Raw genomic sequence first — 21125 nt, 5'->3', positions numbered from 1 at the left:
CGAAAACTTTAGAAGGCACATTTAATTTCACTTGTCTCGAGGGACAAAGAGCCTGTCCCAGGAAACCTGCTCCCTGGAAACAAGTCCCACCCCACGTCCTGAACACACCTGAACTGAAGAAAAGCCTCAGTAGGGAAACAGATTCACTCTGTTTTTGTATAAGATAAGAAGCTGAATATAAAGCCTCTGAGAGTTAAAAATACTGATGCAGAAGGATAATGTGATACTAATAACTGCTTATCAGAGAAATGGGATAGTCTGTTTTGCAAATTGGGTGCCGATGTCAAAGACAAATAAATGATTCATGGGGGAAAAATGTTCATTTCCCTTCCACTATCTTTCTCCCTTACAATCCTATTCATTGTAGGAAAATTATAAAACGCAGGTGAGCGAAAAGTAAATAAACTGAATTTGTCACTGCCAAAAGACTACCACCATTAATAATTTGGCAGACTGTATATCTTTCTCAGCTGTATCTATGCAAATACAGCTAAATTTTTTCAGAAATGGAAATACACTCTACACAGTATTTTTCATACATCCGGAAGACACTACCGGAGCGTGAGTACTTCCCAGGGACTGTGACCTTGGGGTGTCAGCCTGCCTTTCCCTTTCAGGCCTATCTCGACAAGTATTTCACAAGGAAAGGAGGGCACCAGGTTGGTGAGATGGTTGCCCGGGGAAGCAACTCCCTAGTTAAGAAGATTAAGGAGCTGCAAGCGTTCTTTGGCCTCCCAGTCACGGGGAAGTTGGACGGCTCCACAATGGATATGATCAAGAAGCCTCGCTGTGGAGTTCCTGATGTGGCCAACTACCGCCTCTTCCCGGGCCAGCCCAAGTGGAAAAAAAATACTTTGACATACAGGTAATGAGATCTGAGTCTTTCCAAATTCATAGAGAAACACCCTCTCTCTCTTTCCTCTTAAAAAACCTTTTGATCTGTATAAATATCATGACTCATCATAACCACAAGAAACAATAAGAACTTTTAGGTACAGTCTACACAATGACAATGGAAATTCACCAGCTAATGTGACCACAGGATTATTGGAACAGCTGGCCATCTCAGGTATTGCAATTTTACCAAATAGAGACAAAACATCTATCTTTAAAGAAAAAACCTAGTCTGGGGTTAATAACCTGTCAGTATCAACCAGCATTCTTAAAACAACCTGTTCTCTCAGAAGGATATGATAAAACTCACTTATCAATAAATTGCTGTCATGGATTTAAAAAGTCATTTATTGATGACTTATTAAGTATCTGCTATAGGCATTCAATTTTGGAGATAATTTGCCCTTTATCTGTGGACCCTTAGCCCCAGTCTCCTCCCTGTTGCTCCACGTTGGGCTCCCCTCCACCTCCACACTTCCTGGTCATCTGGCCTCCGGGCCCGGAGCAAGGATTCTGTGTAGTCCGAGGGGACATGCCCAGTCATAACCTCACCCTCTCTTTGCTCTAGGTCATCACACAGGAATTATTTCCCAGCAACCAGGTCCCATTTCTGGGGCCAGCACAAGCCTCCTCACAGGTCCGGCTGAGTTGGATCATCCACGCTGCCCATCCATCCCTCCGCCTGAGGGTGGGTTTGGAAGCAGACAAAGAGCGCTTGGACCTCTAGGCCTCATGCATGCTAGACAGACATTGGAGGAAGGAGAACAGCCCCCATTTCTATTTGTTTGCCCCAGGCTTCGCCCACGTAGGAATTTTCTTTGCAAGGAGAAAAGCAAACCAAGCAGAGCCACAGGAAGAGGAATGTGAGCGGCAGGGCCCCAGACAGTGCGGGTGGTGCAGAGCAGCCCCAGGGGCAGCTTGAACTTGAGGCAGAGCAGTTTGGAGTTTAACCCCAGGGCAAGGAGAGCAGACCAGGGTCAGGATCAGATTCCACAGTCTGGATGAGCACATCAGGTCGAGATCTGGGCATGGAGAAAGAATGGGCTGTTGAATAGTCCCAGCAAGTGCTGTGCTGGAGCTGGGTACTGATAGCTCACACGAACCAATCCTTAAATTTTCTGGATTAGTCGGTAAGCCAGTTAGTCGGTAAGTTTCCGAGAATTTTGTGAGCTGGTTAGTAAACAAAGCCATTATTAAAAATAAAATGACATAAACTTACAATTAAATAAATTATATGAAAAACAAAGGTAAGCAAAACATTGCTTTTTAATTATTCTGCTACATTTATCTGTGTCCCCCAAGTCATTTACGTGTATTTTATTTGGTATCATGAAAAGGATGTGCCCTTGCTCAGTTCTTTCCAACTTTGTGTTCCATGTGGCAAGTTGGCAGCTTGAAATCAAGTATAATGAGAGTGTTTACAGTGTGAAAATCTGCAAATCCTACAAATCAAGAATGTTCATCATACAGCCGGTGGTTAAACTGTACCAGTAAAACCATTAGTCCCTGGGATCAATTAAGGCCCAAACTAGGCCACTTGTTAGCTGCTATGAGCTTATGAGTCCTGGAGGTGGCGCTCTGAACACGATTATATGTCGGCTTCAGTTTAAGAAACACAAAAAGTATTTGTTCCCCTCATGGAAAAACAATGTATACAGACTTGAACACGCAGTGATTATGAGACGCTTCAGGGTAAGACAGAAAAAATTATATAAACCCATGGAATCTTTTTCATCACTTTATTAAAATAAGCTGTGTCATAGAATTTTAGTCTATGAATATGCACAGCAGAAACAGAAGGTATAGATCAGGATAAAGTGGGACGTGGAGAAGTGTAATATATTCTCGTGATAAGTTGGCAGCCCCCAAACCCTCTCTACACCCTCCCACTGCCCACCCACTCTTGCTCTGCCCCATCACGAGAGGCTTAGTACTCTGTCTATATGGCTACTGGATTCCAGAATAACTTCTCATAACAGAGGGTTTAAAAAGACAAAAATATCATAGTACTTATGTGCATAGCCTTTGGACTCAGACAGAACTGGGCTCAAATGCTGACAAATCATAAAATGTAGATTATTATTATTATTATTAACTCCTAAGGTGGGAGAATTAGATAGGATATCACGTTAAAAAGTGCTTAGAACAGGGTCTAGCCCTTGGTCTGTGTTCAAAGAATATTAATTATTATCACCATTGCTTTACTGATCTCTTGACCTTGGGTCGGGACTCCTCAGTGTGGTCTTCTGAGGCACTTCCTGTCCCTGCCTTCTCCAGCCCTGTACACAGTCAGCTCAAAGATGTGGCTGCCTTGTCAATAAAGTGAGGGAAACTCAAGGTACACACTGCACAGAATTGTGATAAATCAGATTCTCGTTATGCACTGGGCTTGGCATGTTTTGAAAGCATTAAATGGTCCCCAAAGGGGTCCTTCTGGTTTCCCCTCTTCAATTTGTAGTGTGGGGCCCCAACCCCTGGAGTTAAAGATTCAGTTTCTTCTCTCCCCGGTGCTGAGTTGCTGAGTTGAGCTATTTACCACCTTCTCTGTGTGACATGGTCCCTTTTGGGGAGGGGGGCACAGGATTACCTCTATTGGTTTCTGGTTGCAGTTGTATCATCTGCGTCAGATAACCTAGGATACTTGCAAAAATGCAGATTTCTGGATCACACCTGTACATTTAAAAATCTCTCTAGGTAGTTATCATGGGTCCTAAAATTTGAAAATCACTGAGGAGGCCCTAAAAACTACTAGTTTTTATCCATGAATTCATCCATTCATCAAGTACATTTGTTAAATACTCACTACGTGCAAAGTACTGGACGAGGAGCTGGAGAAAGAGAAAGAAAGTAGGCTCCGTCCTGCTCTCCAAGCTGGCTCTCGCAGACCTGGCCTCTCATTCTTTTTTTAATAATGTATTTTATTGATTAGGCCATTACAGTTGTCCCATTTCCCCCCTTTCATCCCCTCCACCCTGCACCTCCCCTCCCACCCACATCCCCCCCACTTTACTTTATGTCCATGTGTCATAAGTTATTTAGCTTCCACATTTCCCATACTATTTTTGCCCTCCCCCTATTTTCTACCTACCATCTATGCTACTTATTCTCTGTACCTTCTCCCCCTCTCCTCCTCCCACTCCCCTGTTGCTAACCCTCCATGTGATCTCCATTTCTGTGGTTCTGCTCCTGTTTTAGGTGTCCACTTAGTTTGCTTTTGTTTTAGGTGTGGTTGTTAATAACTGTGAGTTTGCTGTCCTTTCACTGTTCATATTTTTTATCTTCTTTTCCTTAGATAAGTCCCTTTAACATTTCATATAATGAGGGCTTGGTGGTGATGAACTCCTGGAACTTCTCATTCTTTATCCACTGTCCTATCCCTGCCTAGGTCCCAGGGAGAAGTGCCTGCCTCCAGCCCCTCTTTGCATGCTGCCAGAAGCCGTCTCACCCCCCCACCCCCCCACCCCACCCCGGACTCCAGAGCAGCAGGTGTGAGGGCACTACCAACTGTCTCTCTCTACAACCCTTCCCCCCCCCCAAAAAAATCTCTATAATTTTCTGCCTGCAGATGTCATTACCACACCAGGGTCTGATGAAAGACTCCAGCCTTTTTCAGTTCAAGTGGACACTTCCTCTTCCAAAATGCATTATTTTAAGAAAACGAATATTCCCGCATGACTCTGGGGAAATCCTGGTGGCCTTTGAGTAAAAGTTTGCAAAACCTCCAAACTCTACATTTTTTTTAATTGAAAAATTTCAGTCTCTTATGGGAAAAAAAATCTCTTCTCAATTAAAACCACATTAGGGAAAATGCACTTCTTGGTACTTGTAAAGTTCTACAGGTATTAATTATTCTTCAAAATTAGTTATACTATAGTAACAATGAAAGACGGACAGTTTCAGCACCAGATTATCTTAACTCTTTCTTCACTTTATTTTTCTTATTAACGTTGTTCGGTAATTTAACAAATATGAACACAAAATAAGAATTAATGTTTTGAAGGAAAAATTTAAATTGTAGATTTATGTTTAATATTTACATTTGTGGTGGAAACTGTAATCCTTGGCTTCTTCACTTACCGCTTACTAAAAGAAAAACACGTTCCTTCTATTTTCACAGAATAGCCAAATACTCATCTTCCATGACTCCTGCGGATGTGGACAAGGCAGTGGAGATGGCCTTGCAGGCCTGGAGTAGCGCCGTTCCTCTGAACTTTGTGAGAATAAATGCAGGAGAAGCAGACATTATGATATCTTTTGAAACAGGAGGTATTGTGGTGCTTCTTGGACTTTGTCTACTAATCCAGAAGAGAAATGTTCTAATGTTATCTTTCTACAATATTTAATCCAAGTGATCAGCACAATCCTTCTGCACAAAGTAGAAGTGTGATGGGCAGAGGTCAAGATCATGGCAACATCATGATCTTCATCAGGACAGAAAGTAGAACCAGAGGCATTCTCAGCATTTCTTGTCATCATTAGGCTGAGCTGTAGAATGGACTCAGTATCACCAGTTTTCACTGTGGTTTTACCCCATTAACAATAGATTCTGTCTGATCTAGCTTTCCCATTGATCGAGGGGCCATATGATCTCACGCTAGTCCCATAATGATGTTCGTTGCTTCATAATCCCGTCCATGGTAGCCAAGAATCTCCCATCTTGAATCCTCACTGAAGGAAACAAATTTTGCTGTGGCCCTGACAGCTTTGCCCCTGCAGCGGTGGGTGGCAGAGTGGCGCTGCTGTCTTGCCCCCACCTGCAGCCTACTTTGGGAATCACCAGGCCTGCCTCCAGCTGGCCCCCTTCCTCATCCCCCACGCACCCTGGTAAGGAAGGCATAGCTTTGCACGGAGATCAGTAGAGCCCTTTTCAGAGAAATCTTGTCTAGCTAGTGACAAAGGAAAGGCCATGAAATTACCTTCTCTTCTTAGCTTCTCATAGGGCAGCTAAGCCAGTGCCACTGCCTCTCACCCTCCATGGAGAGCATTTCTAAGTGTCCCTCTGATTTCAAGTCTTGATCTTCATTTTAGTCCAATGTCACTGGGGAGAACCATGCTTAGAAGCTGAGAGAGAGGAGATCAAGCAAATCCTGAGTATAAACCCTACAGAGAGGGCCCATGGTGGGGCCTGTTCCCCCCAGAGGACAAAGGCCACCCCCAGTAAAGTGGCAGGACCATGTGGCCCAGGGCCGCTTTGGGGGCCATGGAGTGAACATGTTTCAAGCCGGTGGTGCACTGTCCCCCAAATTGAAATACGAGCTGACTAGGACTCTGCTGCATTTCACTAAGTGCCTCAGCACATGCAACCTGACTAAACTGCACTGCTTCTAAACCTGGGAAATGACACACCAGAACTTTGTTCTGTTGGTTTTTAACAAAACAGTGTATTGTCACAGAAATCCTGGATAACTGTGACATGTAGCTTCAACACCATCTCCTAATTTATTCTTCCTCTTTTTCGATTAACTTTGTAATGAAGTATGAATTAAATATAGATAAGAAAACAAAAATATATGAAGCTTTAAAAGTTAAAAAATTTTAAACACCTTTATTACTTTCATGAGTTTTAAACATGCAAGTATATCAGAATGGCAGAGAAATTTTTGACACTCCTTTAAATTGTATTGAATTACATTGTGCTGTACAAACAGAAAGCACACGTGCGTTCTGTTTGCAGGTACTGCCTTAGCTCAATCTCACGTGGGAAGCTGCTCTCCACTGATGCATTCGCAGGCCTATCAGTGGAGGAGGTGGCTAGCGGAGGACGTCTGTGCTGTGACCTTTCGTAATCTATGGCACGGCGAAGTTCACAGTGTGCCACACTCTAATTAACATATACCACAACAAAAACAGTAACAGAACATTTTTTATTGTTAGTGCTTACTATCTTTGAAATACAAAATAGACCTTTAGTTTTACAGTTGACATTGAACTTCTTATTATCAAAAATGAATACTGAAAATCTATTTGTATGAGAAGCATCAGTGCTATTCAGAAAGTTGTCCATTCCCTGTGATACTGTGTACCCCTCAAACTGCTAGAAGGACTAAGTGCTGTTGACATTTCTCCCACTTCTTTAGACCATGGGGATTCCTACCCATTCGATGGGCCTCGAGGGACTCTAGCCCATGCGTTTGCACCTGGAGAAGGCCTGGGAGGAGATACACATTTCGACAATGCTGAGAAGTGGACTATGGGAACGAATGGTATATATGCACAATTCACCATAACCTGGAAAATAGTGTACCTTCTTCTGGGCTCCATCATGAAACCTTGAGGTTCAACGTCCCAAGCCACCCTTTAACTAGGGGGGCTGGCTAGGAAAAACAAGTAAGCCAAAAATCCAAAAGGGAACACCGTAAGGGAAAGATCCTCCCCTGTTGTGCTCTAGGCTTGTCTGATCTCTTGGTCATAGCATATAGTCTGAAGAAGCAGCAATCCCCTCCTCAACACAGCTCTGTTGCTTCACCTCCGTAGAATTTACTGTTTCTTACTCGTGTTTGGAAATTGGCTACATTCGGAAATAACTTGAGGGAATCAGTACTCTCCTGAGAAGCATGGTGGGGATGGGTGTACAAGTTCCAGAACATCTTACATGTCATCTGGAAATCTTCAGTGTGAAACGTGTGTGGATAAAGAGGAGTAGGCTGTAATAGCAGGGAACTAGTAAAGCATTTGTGACCTAAATCTACATATTATTACCACTATTATCATTTTGCCACTATTAGCTCTAATTAGACCCTTTTTATCAACCTAATGAGCGTAACTGACAATGAACAAAATTGACTGATTTATGTTTCCGACTTCCTCCACCCTCAAGCCTCTCCTAGCCAACGGGGAAAGAGCTAAAGTATGCAAAACTAAGTGCCAGAATAACCTACCAACCTTTGAATAATTCAGTTATGAAAAAAATAAATGAACTGTATTTTGGGTGTAAAGTCTCCTATAAGACAGAAGATATTGAAAATAAAACCCTGCATTGATGCTGTCTTCTCTTCTTTCATATTGTCTAGGTTTCAATTTATTCACAGTTGCTGCGCACGAATTTGGCCATGCACTGGGCCTGGCCCACTCCACAGACCCCTCGGCACTGATGTACCCAACTTATAAGTACCAGCATCCCTACGGATTTCACCTCCCCAAGGATGACGTGAAGGGGATCCAGGCATTGTACGGTACAATCACTACACTTCTTTGGCAACTAACCCTGAGTGTAGTCTCCAGCTTAGAGAAAGTGTACTTTGCCAGGAGTTAGTTACCTGCAGAGGTAAAGATTAAGTTAGAGAACACAGCCCCAACTGTGCCCTCCTGTGAATAGCTTCTTTGCCAGATATGAATATAGCTTTATTCAAAGATGTGCAATTACATTTTACATTTTTTTCTCTAGAGCATATTGCTCCAACAGTGACTATAGAAAATACAAGCATTCATAAGTGTTTTTGTCTTTTTGTTGGTTTGTTGGTTTGTTTGTTGAGTGTAGATCAGGATTTAGACTTCAGGAAAAGATATAGTTTAGCATTCATAAATATGGTGCTTAACCATTTTCAGATATGTGGCCTTATCTTTCTAAAAACAGCAACTATGATGATAATAAGTACATCACTCAGTTGCATAGACAATCCGCAGTTTACAAAAAGAAAAAAACACGTCCTGAGCCATCCTGCACCATCCTCATGACCAGCCTGTGGGGTGTGAAGTGTTTTCCTCATTTTATAGCTGAGAAAGCTGAGGCTCAGTGACAGTAAATATCCAAGACACTCAGAATTATCTCGTGTTAAATTCCTTCAACCGTAATAAAGGATTACTAGAAACTCTATATCCACTTCCTTCGCAGAAAGACAAACCGTTAATCCATGTGAAGGAATCTTGATACACTGTTAGAACTTAACCCTTTTTCTTTCATGGATAAAAGGCCAAAAAATCTAGAAACTGATTTTCCTTTAAGCCTTGAAGTCCTTGATTTACAAGAGCATTCACCAGAAATGCCTTCCCCCCTACCACCCCTCCAACTATTTATTCTCTTATGTATAAGCTGGGGGATGCAAGGAAGGTGAAATACTAAGAATAATACACCTGGGCTGCTAAAATAAACATCTCCAGGATCTCAGTGGCTTAGCCTAATGCACGGTAAAATTTATCTCCTGCTCATGCAAAGACCAATTCAGATCCATGACTGTTGGACAGCCCGGCTCCACACAGCAACACAAAGCCACTGGCCCCTTCCAGTTTCTGCATCCTTCACCTCGTAGTGCTCAGCTTCTATCCACAGCAGTTCAGAAGCCTGGGGAAGTCATCTTCATGAAAACAGTTTCTTGGACTGCGAGTTACTCATATCACAGACGATGCCTTTAAATAGCAAACACCTTCAGTGCACTTCAGTACCACAGAATTCTCAGTCGTCCCTGTGTGCCTAATGAAACTCTGTGCACAGTGCAGAGCACCCAGGAGTGGATGAAAACACACAAGGAAGTTATCATCTTATTGAGAACAAAGTACTTAATTACAAAGAAACAATCAGTGACAACCTTTAAAATCCATCTCTCACTTGGAACACCTGTAGCTATCGAAGAAGTCATTGTCTACTAATAAAATAATAGCTACCATTCTTTGAACATTTACTGTGTGCCAAGCACCTACCAGGTCCTTTCAGGCACCATAGAATTCTTTCAAAAACCTGAGGTAGGTACTGCTATTACCCCCTCCCATTTTACAAATGAGGGGACTGAGGCATTGAGAGATTAAATTATTTGCCCTTTATCACACAACTCAGTACCTAGCGAAGCTGGATCTGTCACCTTGTCAAACACGGTGAAAGTGGGTCTCTGGGGCACAGACCTGACTCTGCTGCCATTTAACCAAGTCACTTTGAATCCTAGGACCTCGGAAAATGTTCCCAGGAAAGCCCACTGCACCAAATGCCCCGCCTCATAATCCGTCCATCCCTGACCTCTGTGACTCCAGCTCATACTTTGACGCGGTGACAATGCTGGGCAAGGAGCTTCTACTCTTCAGGGACCGGTAAGCCTAAAACTTACTTCAGACTATGAGGTGGGCCTAGAAGTGTAAAGGAGAATAATGTATAAACTTTTCCACACAACAGCATCTCATTCTTTCACGTCAATGAATTTTTATATTCATCTTTATTTTATGTATGGTTACGGGGTGGGGCAAAAGCAGCTTTACAGTTATGAGTATGTGAAACAGTTTATTCTTGTCTTATTATGTATTCATTATTGCATTCTTTTCCATAGAAACAACCAGAACCCTATGTGTGCTCCACACTGTATATTATTCCAATGAATAGATATAACATTACTCATTTAACTGATCCATACTTATGAACATCTAGATTATCCCTAATTTTAAAAATTATGAACAGCTTAAACTAGATCTTTGAAAATGGATGGGCATCCACTTTTTGAAGGCAAATTAGAGCAAGAGCTCAGGAATCCAGGCTTTGGCACCAAGCTAAGTTGGTTTAAATTCTGACCCTGCTTCTTACTGATCAGGTGACCCTGAGCAAATAATGCACCACATACAGTGATCACTCAATAAATGTTGAGGAGTGAGAATCAGAAATTGTGTACAAGGGATTGAGGCTTGGAAACTTGAGGTATTCTTATTACCATTAGTTTTATTGATTTTTTAAATTAAGGCATTGATTATTGACTTTTCTATTGACTATTAATGAAAGTGAACCTAAACAGAACCGGTAAGCATTGATTCGGGAGTGACTGGCACAAGACCCAGCAGAAGGAGCCTGAACATCCTGAGTGACGATGGCTCCGTCTAAGAGATAACACTGTCAGATTTTACATCCTATTGCCCACACAGGTACATGTAGCATTTGTTCAGTGATAAAGAAATGAGATGCTAGCCACGGTGTAGCACATAGCTTATTCTTTTGGCAAATATCAGTGGCTGAGGTAGAAACAAAGGCAACCGTGAAGTTAAAGATATTATGCCTTTCCATGCAATTATAATTGTTTTCATAAAAAGCAAAAAAAAATTTAAGCCCTCTATCAAACTATGAACATTTAGCAATTACTAATGATTCTTTGAAGTAGATACATCTTTTGACAGTCTTGTCTGTACATACTGAGAGCAGTGACAGAATGGAAAGAGATGTGTGGATGAGAGACACTTAGACATGAGTGGTCAGGGAGGGATTATGAGTGGCCCCCCTTGTAGCACTGGGGTTCCCAAGGTCCCTGGGACCTTGAAAGGTTGATCATGTCCGTTTTAAAATGAGGTGTTGTCTGATGTTAATAGTGACTTGAGTGTGTTCAGTACTTACTTTCTAAACACGTGTCATCAAATCCTTACAACGACCCTGTAAGGAGGCATGAATCATTATTCTCTTCTTATAAGACACAGAAAGGATAAGCAACTTTCTCAAGAACACATTGCTAGTGAGGAGTACACTGTCCTACGGCAGGGCCTGTGCTCCTAACCACCCAGCTCTACTGCCTCCTACTATGTCATCCAGAGAAAAATGTAGCTCTGACCCTCCGTCAGCTGTCACCAAAAGTCCCAAAGTGCAGACTAAGCCTGGACAAAGAACAAAGAATTCATTCAAGTCACAGCTACAGTGGCAACCTAGGGCCATTATGAAAGAGCTCCCAGTCTGTTCTCTCCCACCCACGAGCCTGGAATTCCCCACCACCAACACTAATCTGTTGATGAGATATTTCGAACTGTGGATGTAATAACCACATTGTTTGTTTCCAAAGCAAAATGGAATGCAGTGCCTTTTGAAGTCCCTGTGAGACTGTTACATACTGTCCGTAGTGTATAAAGGTACACGAATACACGCCAATGTTCTGTTTGAAGAGAAATAAACTTCAGGTATAATAAGTGGAAAGCCATACATATTTAATTTACATATGTTTATTCTTTATAATAGATGACAAAAGTGCTGAGACTTTCCAGATTTCCTCAGGCACTTCGGAATAAGTAGAGGTAAATGACCCAATTACAGCCATACCAAAATTATATTTGCATCTCTCAGGTTATTCTGAGTTTTATACAACATCATTTTAAGAATAAAATCGAGCATATCAAAATCAACTATAGGCCTTAGACAATAATAGCATTTTACAAATGGAACAAGTATAAAGGTCAGTCATGTCCAAATTCTTTGTTTTAGAGATGAGAAAACTAGACCAGGCGTCCCAGCTGAGCAGACCCTCCATTGCCATCCTGGTCTTCTGACTCCCAGTCTTGAGTCAGTCCTATAACTTGCATAGAAAACCTTCTGATTATGCAGTGGAGCCACCAATAGAAGCACAAAGCAACTGGGTTGCGCTTTTGCCCCTTGACTGGGTCCATGTGAGTCAGTAGGAAAGCACTTGGGGCTGCTCTTGGCCTCTGGCCTGCCTGTCGGCCAAACAGCCACAGGAGGAGGATGTTCTTACACCACCTGAGTTTCCCAGACGTGACTGATAGGCTTCCCTTCCTTCCGTTTCATTCTCAGAGTAGGATTCTTTATTCAAAAGCATCTGTATCTTACATTAGAACACAAAGAAAAACGTTTCTAAGGGTATGCAAGTCCCCAAGGGAACTGACAAGAAAGGTCAGTGAAAAAGGCACTCGGAGGGAGGCACCAGCAGGGCTCGGGCAGTCCTTTGGTGAGGAGAGTGATGGGACGAATCCTCAAAAGCAGCAGCATAATTTCCGTGAATAGGAAAATCAAAATTTGTGGGGCACACAAGGAAATGCCCAGTGTTAGATGTGTTGAATTTCAGGTTTTGACGATTCTAGTGGGATTTTATAGAAATTAGCTGGTGCTCAGAGGAGAGTCGAAGGCTTCACAGGTTATGGAATCTCCCACATGGAGGAGATGGTTAAAGGTGTGAAAAATCAACCCCAGTCATAATGATGATAACAATGATGGACGTTTTACAATCATTTACAGTGTGCTGATCATTTTACAGACATTTACTTGTTTAATCCACACTGTTATTATCTCCAGCAGGAATTTTAACCTACATCTACTTGACATCGGAGACAGAATTCCTGTAGTGGTGCCCCAAATAAACCAGATAAAAGAGACTTTTTTTTAGTGGATAACAGTGGAAATGCCTCCCAAGGTCACCAGATTGAGAACTGAAGACCAGGGAGGGCTGGCCAGTATAATGAAGGAGTGTCATTTCAGTGAGTAGTGGGGGAGGAAACCAGGTGATGCGGAGTGAGAGACCCTGGGCGGGGTGCTAACGAACGTCATTCATTTGAGAATCTTGATAACAAGGGAAGGTAAGTTCAGAGCAGCAAGAGGTAGCAGGGTCAAATGAGGATTTTTCAAGCTAAGAAATACCTGGACATATCTGAATATGTCACAAGGAGCCAGTAGAAAAAAGAAATGCATAGCACTGTGCAAAGGAAGGGCAATAAGCTCAGTAACCACTGCTATGAGATAGTACGTTGGGAATCTAGCATTTCCCAGGGTTCCATGGGCTTGAGGGAAGTCGGTGCCACTGAAGAGGAGGCGTTCTTTCCTCACAGCCTCCCTGGAGGAGTGCCTGTTCTGTAAGGTTGCATCACTGGAAGTCAATGAACAGTGTTGTATTGACTTAGACTGATTCTCTGTTATGTATTAAAAATTCAAAGAGGCAGAAGGCCTACTAAGGTTCCAGGCTCATTATTTCTTCGGACCTCCCTCCTTCTGGCTAAGGAGGGGATCCTTTACATCTTCACAGGTTATGGTTGCTAAATACGGTGCCCCATCATCATATGGTTGTACATGGTTATAAACAGTTAACTTAAGGGAACTAAGCACAGCTTTAACCCACCCCACTCCCTCAGCATGGGGTTTCATTCATAAGCTGTGTTTTGCTTGGGCTCAATGAGATGGATGGTGCAAGGTTGACTTCTTGTCCTCTAAAATACTCTGATAAAGCAAACTGGTTAGTGAACCCCTCAAAACGAATGGTTTCTCAGCCAGCAGTGTGTACTTCAAAGTTTCCAGTGACAGAAATATTTCGTAGCAGGGAGATAAATTTAGAAAGAAAGGTGGCCCTATTGGTAAACTCTAAGTTGAAGTTTTATGTATCGCCAATTAATAAATTCGTAGAGTGAAACCCTGCCCTTTGAAGTATCTACACATAATTGTAAGTGTAGTCCAGAGTTTATAAAATGCCTTCATAGGTATTATCTCAATTGATCCTCTACAGTACTAACACACTAACGATATTAGTATTGTTTTCACTCTTATTTGACCGAACGTCCTTGAGTCCCAGAAACAATAAGTGGCTCACATGAGGTCACAAATCCGACGATAAAACAAAGTTCCAAGCGTCTCTCGCTTCTATCACTGCAGCACCATCTCCGGGCAGAGGAGCCACAGTCCAGACAGACAGGAAGAAGGAAGACACCTCTTCCCCCTGAAGCTAGGGAAAAGGGTGACAGAGAAAACAGAGTCAGGGAGAGCAAAGAGTTGAAGAGGATGCAAAGTCAAGGTGCCCATTCAGCTCCTGCTGGATGACCTCAACAGTCCAGCAAACAAACAGGAGAGGAAGGCATCTCCTGAAAATGAAAGACAGATGAGATCAGCTTAGGAAGGTGGGAGTGAAGATGGTTGGGTAGAACAAAAAGGAACAGAGGTTTGACAAACACAGATCAAGTCCCTAGGTGTGGCAGGCACGCTGCTAAAATGAGGTTTAAAGGATGACTAACACATGGGATGACCCTGCCCCCCAGGAGCTCACAGGGCCAGCCAAGAGCTGCAAAGGGCCAGGGAAGTTCACCAGTGACCTAATCTCAAAGTCGATGACCTAGTTACTATCCTTGAGTAAAAGGGAGTGAAAATTGCAGGGAATATGAAAATCGATGATCAAATAAATTCTGTTCAACCCTCTGGCACCCGTTTATTTTACCAACAAATATTTATTGAGCCCTGACTATGTGCCAGGCACAGCACTGGCTCCCAGGCAGAGCAAAATAAACAGTGCAGCTAAATATCTAATCTGCAGGTCCATTATATCAATAAGATCCATTGTTTGGGCTTCTTTATCAAAAATAAGATTACTGATTATTGATACAATCTCTTTATCTGTTTTCATTACCAGTTTTTTTAATATATTTTATTGATTATGCCATTACAGTTGTCCCATTCCCCCCCCTTCNTTTTATGTATCGCCAATTAATAAATTCGTAGAGTGAAACCCTGCCCTTTGAAGTATCTACACATAATTGTAAGTGTAGTCCAGAGTTTATAAAATGCCTTCATAGGTATTATCTCAATTGATCCTCTACAGTACTAACACACTAACGATATTAGTATTGTTTTCACTCTTATTTGACCGAACGTCCTTGAGTCCCAGAAACAATAAGTGGCTCACATGAGGTCACAAATCCGACGATAAAACAAAGTTCCAAGCGTCTCTCGCTTCTATCACTGCAGCACCATCTCCGGGCAGAGGAGCCACAGTCCAGACAGACAGGAAGAAGGAAGACACCTCTTCCCCCTGAAGCTAGGGAAAAGGGTGACAGAGAAAACAGAGTCAGGGAGAGCAAAGAGTTGAAGAGGATGCAAAGTCAAGGTGCCCATTCAGCTCCTGCTGGATGACCTCAACAGTCCAGCAAACAAACAGGAGAGGAAGGCATCTCCTGAAAATGAAAGACAGATGAGATCAGCTTAGGAAGGTGGGAGTGAAGATGGTTGGGTAGAACAAAAAGGAACAGAGGTTTGACAAACACAGATCAAGTCCCTAGGTGTGGCAGGCACGCTGCTAAAATGAGGTTTAAAGGATGAATAACACATGGGATGACCCTGCCCCCCAGGAGCTCACAGGGCCAGCCAAGAGCTGCAAAGGGCCAGGGAAGTTCACCAGTGACCTAATCTCAACGTCGATGACCTAGTTACTATCCTTGAGTAAAAGGGAGTGAAAATTGCAGGGAATATGAAAATCGATGATCAAATAAATTCTGTTCAACCCTCTGGCACCCGTTTATTTTACCAACAAATATTTATTGAGCCCTGACTATGTGCCAGGCACAGCACTGGCTCCCAGGCAGAGAAAAATAAACAGTGCAGCTAAATATCTAATCTGCAGGTCCATTATATCAATAAGATCCATTGTTTGGGCTTCTTTATCAAAAATAAGATTACTGATTATTGATACAATCTCTTTATCTGTTTTCATTACCAGTTTTTTAAATATATTTTATTGATTATGCCATTACAGTTGTCCCATTCCCCCTCCTTCATTTCCTTCCACCCTGCACACCCCATCCCCCTACATTCCGCCTCTTTAGTTCAAGTCCAAGTGTCACAAGTTCTTTAGATTCTACCTTTCCCACACTATTCTTGCCCTGACCCCTGTCTATTTTCTCCCCACTGTCTATGCTACTTATTCTCTGTACATTCTCCCCCCTTCTCCTCCTCCTACTCCCCTGTTGCTAACACTCCATGTGATCTCCATTTCTATGTTTCCGCTCCCAATCTAGCTGTCCTCTTAGTTTGCTTTTGTTTTAAGTGTGATTGTTGATAACTGAGTTTGCTGTCCTTTCACTGTTCATATTTTTTATCTTCTTTTTCTTAGATAAGCCCCTTTAACATTTCACATAATAAGGGCTTGGTGATGATGAACTCCTTGAATTTGATCTTATCTGGGAAGCATTTTATCTGCCCTTCCATTCTAAATGAAAACTTTGCTGGATAAAGCAATCTTGGATGTAGGTCTTTGCATTTCATGACTTGGAATACTTCTTTCCAGCCCCTTCTTGCCTGTAAGGTCTCTTTTGAGAAATCCGCTGACAGCCTGATGGGAACTCCTTTGTAGGTGACTGTCCCCTTATCTCTTGCTGCTCCTAGAATTCTCTCCTTCATTTTAATCTTGGCTAATGTAATTATGATGTGCTTTGGTGTGTTCCTTCTTGGGTCCACCTTCTTTGGGACTCTCTGAGCTTCCTGGATTTCCTGGAAGTCTATTTCCTTTGCCAGACTGGGGAAGTTCTCCTTTATTATTTGTTCAAATAAGTTTTCCACTCGTGGCTGTTCTCTTCTGGCACCCCTATAATTGGATGTTGGAACATTTAAAGATGTCCTGGAGATTCCTAAGCCTCTCCTCATTTTTTTTGAATTCTTGCTTCTTAATTCTGTTCTGTTTGGTTGTTTCTTTCTTCCTTCTGGTCCACTCCATTGATTTTTAGTTCTAGTTTTGTTTCCATCACTATTGGTTCCCTGTGCATTTTGCTTCATTTTACTTAGTGTAGCCTTCATTTTTTCATCTAATTTGCGACTAAAATCAGCCAGGTCTGTGAACATCCTGATCACCAGTATTTTGAACTGTGCATATAATAGGTTGGCTACCTCTTTGTTGCTTAGAAACATTGGCTCTGGGGCTTTGAGCTGTTCTTTTGCTTGAGCCATAATATTTTGGTCTAGTTGTGCCTGTTATGTATGAGGGGGGAAAGCTTAGGTGTTCACCGGGGTGGGTCAATCCAGTCACTGGTTTGGGACTTGGGGGCGGAGTCAGAGGGGGACAATGGCGTTTGTTGGGATCTCTCTCGGATTTTGGTCCCCTCTGCCACTTCCCCCAAGCAAATTGGGTCCTTCTGGTGCTGGTTCCTGTGTGGGTGGGCTTATGTACTTTCTAGGACACTGTGGGTCTCCCCAGTGAACTCTCCTGTGAGGCTGGGCGCCTTTCCCAGCACCTCAACTCCCGAAAGTTTTTCCGATTGGTACCTCTAGGTTTTATTTCACATTGCTGGGGCCCTGGTTTGCATGGTCTGTCTCACTGACCGTTTTTAAACCTGCCTGGTTTATCTGTGCTCCAATGTGTGTCCGCAGTCAGCCGGCCTCCTTGTGCGCCTCACTGGGTTTGCTCGTTTAGTGCCTGCGCCCGTCTCTGCCAACCACTGCCTCTTCCTGCTGGGACCCCTCTCTGCCAGCTGCTACCTCCGCCCCTCTTACTGGTCTGGATGAATGGTTCATTGTTGTCAGACTTCGGTACACTTCAATTTCTGTCTGTTTTGGTTGTGTTTCTGTTTCTAAACGTTTGTTGTCCTTAAATTTGGTTGTGGGAGGGGGTATAGTGTTTCCACCTATGCCTCCATCTTGGCAGGAAGTCCCCCTCGTTACCAGTTTTAATGGATCCTGCAGCAGTGCTTTTCCAACAAGTTTGTAGATTTGAGGGCAGAGGAGTCGTTTATATTTTAAGTCCGTTTATAGGTGTATTAGCAGGTTACTATACTCTCTTTTGTCAATTTTAATTTATTTATTATTGTAATCTATAGCCCTGAGGTTGTGAATCCTCTGAATATGTGTTCTGCTGCTTTATTACCAACCAGATATAATTTTTTAATTGACATAATGAAATCTTTCATGACTGTAGATTCCTTTTGGAATGTGTGATACTTAATGGCTAGAGTTTGTTTCTATCTTATGCATACAGTGGATGCATTATGATATGTCATAACAGTGTTTAAACCAGGGTGTCTCCACCCTGACACTACTTGTATTTTGTGCCGGACAAGTTTTCATTGTGCTGGGCTGTCCCGTGCACCTTAGGATGCTTAGTGGCCACCATTAGATTCCAGTAGCTCTGGCCAGGCCCAGCTGTAACACCCAAATCATCACCAGACATTGCCAAATGTCCCTCCCCCAGGGCACAGAATCACACTTGGCTTAGAAGAACTACTCTGTCTAGAACCCACAATACCTAAATCCAGGGTTATGTAGTAAGGAATTTAAGATTCTACCACTGGTAAAAAGTTCTAAAAGTACCTTTTTAGTTTGCCTGCACTCAATCACTACATTTTGCTACCTCTCACATTGAGTTACTTGGGAGTTCAGTGTCCTGTAACTTCAAATAAAAGACAGGGTTCAATTTTTCTTAGAGTCCCTTATTGATTTTAAAGTGAGAAATGAAAGGAAATGCATCCCAGCTTCAAGGTGCCCAGGGAGAAAGTCAGCTGTTCCTCATCAGAGACAAAATTCAAGTTGAGCCTATTTATCAGAGGGTGCAGCTGTCCTCTCCCGGCCTGCTTTCCCACTTCCTCACTCCCCCCATTCTAATCCCCTGAAATGCACATGCTGCACCTGGTAAGCACCTTGCACAGCGACTTCCACAGAATCAGCACTTCAGGGCCATGGGTGAATTGAATCAATTGGAAAACACTTGCTTCTCAGATTCCTGATCAATTTCTCAATTAATCCATGGTTTTGGCCTCCTTATCAAAGATCAGAGTATGGACTATCAAAATGATCTGTTTATCTGTTTGCACTACCCAATTCTCTGGATACCCAAATCTGTGCTCATTTTGTGATGGTGAAGAAAGAGAAAGGAGTCCCTCTTGCCTTCAGAAAAAGCTAGGCCTGCCTGGACAAGGGGTCAAGTTATAAACAAAACAAAACCAAGGATCACAGGCTGGGAATGAGCAAGTAGATGAGATAGAGTGTGTGATGAAAATCAGGACAGCTACAGTCCAATTCAGGTTTATCTCCCCCTAACTGCCAGATGAACTGGGGGCCCGTCAGCCACTCTGGGTCTCAGTGTTTCATCTGGTAATACTATATTCTGGATGAGGCTGCGATGTGTTGGGCCCAAGGCAAGGCGGTATACCCAAAATGGGCTCCTGTTACCTGTCTGTGGTCTATGGTGGGTGCCCAATTAGTGGGTGGTGAAGGCCTAAGCAAATAATAATTTTATAATTATAATATATAATATGTTTATAATGCATTTTCAAAGCCATAATCTTATTTTATCCTTGTAATGACCTTAGGAGTTAGGGCAGGTGTTATCCTCATTTGAGAGATGATGAAACTGAGGCTTGGAGACACTGGTCAGTTGGAACTCTAGCCTATATTCTCTAAAACATAATGTGCTTTCCCTTCTGCCCCATGATGCCACTTAGGAAACACACAGAAATCTTTTTTCCCAGCACAGCTCTCTTTTAGATTTCATCATCAGCTTAAATTGCCTCATCTGGGGTGCTTTCACCAACCCCTAAATGCACTAAGTGTCCCTTCTGTGCATTCCCAGAGCATCCAGGACTTACCTCTTAATTCTGATCCCTCTGAATTAGAATGCCCCAATTACTTACCTGTCTCTACTACTAGAATGACTACAAGCTTCTTGAGGGCAGGGCCTAGGTCTTGTTCAATGTTTCATCCTTGATGTCCCATAAATATTTGTTAAATTAATTGAATAGGAAACTCAACATGACATTTGAGGAGTTCCTTAAGTCACTACATGGAAAGTTAAATGTCGAAACTTTATTACAGTTTCCTTGTCCACAAATAGTTTTCCGCATTGACTCTCGCTTCTGTGGAGTCAACTGTTTGTAATTTACAAAAAATAATTTTTGTCTGAAAAACCATAATGGACCACATTTACATTGTAAGTTTCAATCAACAACCTTCACGTGTACTGCCATAGTTTTATGGAAATAATATTGTGTAAGTGGATGATGCTAAACCTAAACTTAATCTGTGTGCTACCGTATTTTCTGTTGATAAGCAGTCAGGTTCAAGGTTGCAAACACTTTCAATAGATAAGTACAGAAGCAACACAATAATCTATAATTAACATGTTTGCTGTTTTTACTAGGAATAATTGGCACCTTCCAATCACACAATTTGGGTTCATTTACGTAATGTTTACAATGCCCACCTGGATAATATTTACCTTTGTGAGATTTTAATTTTTTAAAGATAGGGATAGGAAAAGAAAATTTATATCAAATGATACTTTCAATAGGAAGGTTATGGCTTACATGTATAAATCCTTGAAGTCATTTCTTCACTATATCTTTCAGTATTTTGACCATCCTTGAAAAAGGGGGAATTGTAGAGATGCTAAGAGAATGAAAAAAAGAGAAGAAACTGTTTACTAAGATTAAAAAAAGTATGTTCTTAAAAACAAGACAAGGGCAAGAGGCATTTAGCAGTGGTCTCGGAAGTGTGATGTGCAGTACATTTCAGTTCAATTTAAAATCTAAATTAACCCGTGATCTTTATTTCTTTTGGAATGCCCAATAGGATTTTCTGGCGTCGGCAGGTTCACCTGATGTCAGGGATCCGGCCCAGCACCATCACCAGCTCCTTTCCCCAGCTCATGTCCAATGTGGATGCAGCTTACGAAGTGGCTGAGAGGGGCACTGCTTACTTCTTTAAAGGTACCCTACCGCAGCGGTCCCTAACCTCTTGGGCACCAGGGACCAGTTACCTGGAAGACAATTTTTCCACAGACGGGGTGTGGAATGGTTTCAGGATGGTTCAAGTACACTAC

At 42.4% G+C, this 21125-nt stretch overlaps 1 protein-coding gene across 1 annotated transcript in view; it reads left to right on the top strand.

The window, feature by feature from the left end:
* Positions 1 to 643: 643 nt before the first annotated feature.
* MMP20 (matrix metallopeptidase 20) overlaps positions 644 to 21125 on the top strand; it is a 39323-nt gene continuing 18841 nt past the window's right edge. Inside the window, exons 1-6 of the mRNA XM_037029790.1 lie at positions 644 to 865; positions 5012 to 5160; positions 6972 to 7097; positions 7905 to 8066; positions 9768 to 9909; positions 20876 to 21012. Of these exons, the coding sequence (XP_036885685.1) occupies positions 669 to 865; positions 5012 to 5160; positions 6972 to 7097; positions 7905 to 8066; positions 9768 to 9909; positions 20876 to 21012 (913 nt within the window). The 5' untranslated portion in view covers positions 644 to 668. The remainder of the gene's footprint in view (positions 866 to 5011; positions 5161 to 6971; positions 7098 to 7904; positions 8067 to 9767; positions 9910 to 20875; positions 21013 to 21125) is intronic.

Source organism: Sturnira hondurensis, unplaced genomic scaffold (assembly GCF_014824575.4).
Source record: "Sturnira hondurensis isolate 20B ecotype Veracruz unplaced genomic scaffold, ASM1482457v3 Scaffold0020489, whole genome shotgun sequence".
In the NCBI taxonomy this organism is placed as follows: domain Eukaryota; kingdom Metazoa; phylum Chordata; class Mammalia; order Chiroptera; family Phyllostomidae; genus Sturnira; species Sturnira hondurensis.
This window is presented reverse-complemented; position numbering and strand designations above follow the sequence as displayed.